This window comes from Nicotiana sylvestris, chromosome 6 (genome assembly GCF_000393655.2).
Source record: "Nicotiana sylvestris chromosome 6, ASM39365v2, whole genome shotgun sequence".
Classification (NCBI taxonomy): domain Eukaryota; kingdom Viridiplantae; phylum Streptophyta; class Magnoliopsida; order Solanales; family Solanaceae; genus Nicotiana; species Nicotiana sylvestris.
In genome coordinates this window covers 89,697,023-89,700,269 of record NC_091062.1, presented here as the reverse complement: position 1 = coordinate 89,700,269, position 3,247 = coordinate 89,697,023, and the positions used below count along the sequence as shown (strand labels likewise).

The 3,247-nt window shown below is 39.3% G+C and overlaps 1 protein-coding gene across 1 annotated transcript; it reads left to right on the top strand.

Moving 5' to 3' along the window:
- Positions 1–221: 221 nt before the first annotated feature.
- LOC104237864 (uncharacterized) lies at positions 222–2,177 on the top strand. Its single transcript, XM_009792090.2, has one exon. It carries the CDS (start codon positions 222–224, stop codon positions 2,175–2,177), a length of 1,956 nt encoding a protein of 651 aa, XP_009790392.1.
- Positions 2,178–3,247: the final 1,070 nt, after the last annotated feature.

Sequence of the window (3,247 nt, the reverse complement as noted above, 5' to 3'; positions counted from 1 at the left end):
AACCCAAAGTCCATTTCAAAACCTCACAAAAACCCTAGCAAATCCACCACTTTTTGAAAATTGTACTACTTGAATGGTTTGGCATTTTCTCTGAGCCGTAGGAAACAAAACCCTAGAAAAACTCTTCACCTCTCAATCAATCTTCTTATCTCATCTTCAAATCTTTTTCCCAATTTTCCAAAAACCAAAACCCACCACAGAAACTCTTTAGTACACTCACAATGGCCAAAAAGAAGGCAGCCCCCCAAACTGAAGAGGGAAAGGAAAAGCAGCAGCAGGTGAAAGAACGCAATCACTCTGCAGCCATGGAAGAAGCTTCTGAGAAACTTGAAAGCCTAAAGAGCCTCAATAACATGCTTCTCAAGGAGACCATTGAGAAACGGCAACAGGTGGACTCACTCGTGCAAGCAAAAAGCTCTCTGGAATCGGAACTCAAAAGGTCTAACTCGGAGAAGGACGAGCTGAAGGCCCAGTTGACTCGGCTGAACGAAGATGTTGTTCAGTTGGAGATTGAGAAGAAGCTGGTGTCCGTATTTGTCTCTGTGCAGGTTGCTTACCATGCTGAGGTGGCTGAGAAGGAGAGGGACGGGTTTCGCATACAGAATGATGCGGTTGAGAAGAAACTTGAGAGTTTAGAGAGAGAAATGAGTGATCTTATGAAGGAGAAGGATGAGATTGAGAAGGCGAGGATTGAAAAAGAGAGAGAGATTGAAAGCCTTAAGGAGAAACTGAATGCTATTGCATATGAGGTTGCCCGTGAGAGGAATGTTTCGGAGGATATTCGTAAGGAGAAGGATGAAATGAAAACGAGACTTGATGCTCAAATAGAGGAATCAAATGGGTTGAGCGTGAAGTTGGTTGAAACTGAGAAGAAAGAGAAAGAGATTGAACTAGAAGCTGGGAAATTAAGGGTTGAATACAATGCCCTTTTGGAGGAAATCAAGGACAGAGAAAGCAAGATTCAGTCCATGGTGACAGAGAAGGAATTAGTCGAGAAAAGGTTGTTGGATTCGAATAAGGAGATTGAAGAACTGAGGGTACAGATTGATGGGATTGTTGGGGAAAAAGAAGGGATTGAAGGGGAGAGAAATGCAGAAGCGAAGAAGAGCAGTGAGTTGCAGAACACAGTCACTGGTCTCAATGAGACGGTGCTGAGTTTGCAGAAGGAGGCGGCAAAATTGCGTGAAAATTTGGTTGAGTTAGAGAACAAGTGTGTGGAAGGATCCAGGAAGGAAGATGAGATGGAGAAGAAGATTAATGAACTTGTGAAGGGAAACAATGAGAAAGAGAGCAGAGTTGAGAGTTTGATTGAAGAAAAGGGCTTTGTTGAGAAGGAATTGGACAAGGCATTGAAGCAGTTAGATGAAGAGAAGAAGAAGATTGAGCAAACTCTCACAGAGAAGAATGAGATGGAAGAGGCTAAAGTTGGGAGGGAGGCTGAAATTGTTGAATTGCAGAAACAATTAGTTGAATTCAAGGATGTTATTTCTGAATTAGAGGTGTCTTGCAATGGTCAGGAAGAGAAAGTGAAGAGTTTGGAATCTGAAGTTGGGAAGTATAAGGCTGCATTGGAGCGAGTTGCGCTTGAGAAGGATGAGATACAAAAGTGTTTTGATGACGAGAAACAGAATGTCATGAACATGAAGAAACAGATTGAAGAAATGGAGAAACACATTCAAGAAATTGTTCAGGAGGTTGAACGAACCAAGGCTGATCACCTCAATGTGGTTGGAGAAAAGAAAGAGATGGAAACTCGATGCCAAGCGTTGAACAAGGAAATTGCATATGTGCAAACTTCACTTGGCGAAGCACAGAAGGAAATCAGTGCTATGCAGTGCAAGGTTGTATTGGCAAACAGTAGTTCCGAGGAAATCTTGAATGCTTTGAGGACTGTTGCAGGTTCAATCTGCTCGAATGATCAAGGAGCAAATGGCAATGTACTTCGTGAAAAACAAATGAATGAGGAAGATGTCAAGCCTTATGAAGCAGAGTTGGAGGCCATCACGAATGCAATCAAGAGTAAAGAGAACAAAGTAGATGAGATGAAGAGACAGGTTGAGTTCCTTCAGCTTTCGGTAGTACAAGCACAAAAGAAGAAGAATTTTTGGACCATGTTATCTTCTGCAACAACACTTTTTGCTGCAATTTCTCTTGCATATGTTGCTCGTGGCCATTGAATGAGGGAGTCATTTAGTTTTATCCAAACTGTTAACCGCAAGTTCCAAGAAAGGATTTCAGTTTTGGTCCCATAGTTTAACCTGTTAAGGAACATGGGCAGGTTTTTGTAATGCTGGTATCATGGCCTGACATGATATTTGACTGCTGTTAGCTTGTTTCAACATCATACTTAACAATCTATGTCCGCTTACTTTCATGCTTCCGTATGAAATAATATGAGATCCTTTACTTTCCTATCTCCGTATTCAGATTGCCATTCAATTTTTTTGGATTTATCTTTGCTTAGTACGAATCATGAATCAATATGCTGTTTGTCTTTTTTCTTTTTATGTGTATTTTCTTTACGATGTTATTTAAAGGAAGAAACTCCAATCAGAAGAGATTGTGTAAAAGGTTGTGAGCTTTAGAAAACTCACGATATGATTGTTTTGTTAGAAACTTCATTGTGACAAACTGAATAATAAAAGCTTAAAAAGCATTGATATTATTTGTCAGATACAAAAAGAAAATCGATGAAACATCATGAATGTATACCTCTGTTTGGTTTCAGGATTTCAATATTTTGTTTCCTAGCTGTTTTGGTTTCAATATTTCAATACCTCTGAATTTTTCGTTTCCATTTGCTTATTGATCTGAAGGACTCTAATGCTACTCAGGTTTCAAACCCTTGTTTAATAACAATATTCTTTTTACCAAAAGGAGGAGGAGTGCATCTATAAGTTCATGTGGCAAAAGCATGGTGGAAGTCACAATTCTAGTGCTTTCACTATGGACATGGATGAACATGACTTCCTTTGTTGGATGAATTGCAGCAGCTAACAAGAGAAGGTCAATACTGGTTTATATGCAAGAACTATATTCAGTAAATTTGTTAGATCACCATCTCCAATAAAAGATCATTCAATTTTCTACTTGCTTATTTTTTTTTCTGGTTCATTCTGAATTCTTAGGTGTGCAATGATGGAAAATTGAGCCTGGTCTATATGAACAAAAAATCTCAGGTCTGTCAACAGGATTTCAAGATTTTCATCCTGAGATACAATTTCTTTCTCTAGTTCAATTGCTTATG

What these genes read in the sequence shown, in the direction of transcription:
- LOC104237864 (XM_009792090.2), top strand. Translation starts at nt 222, where the DNA reads ATGGCCAAAAAGAAGGCAGCCCCCCAAACTGAAGAGGGAAAGGAAAAG.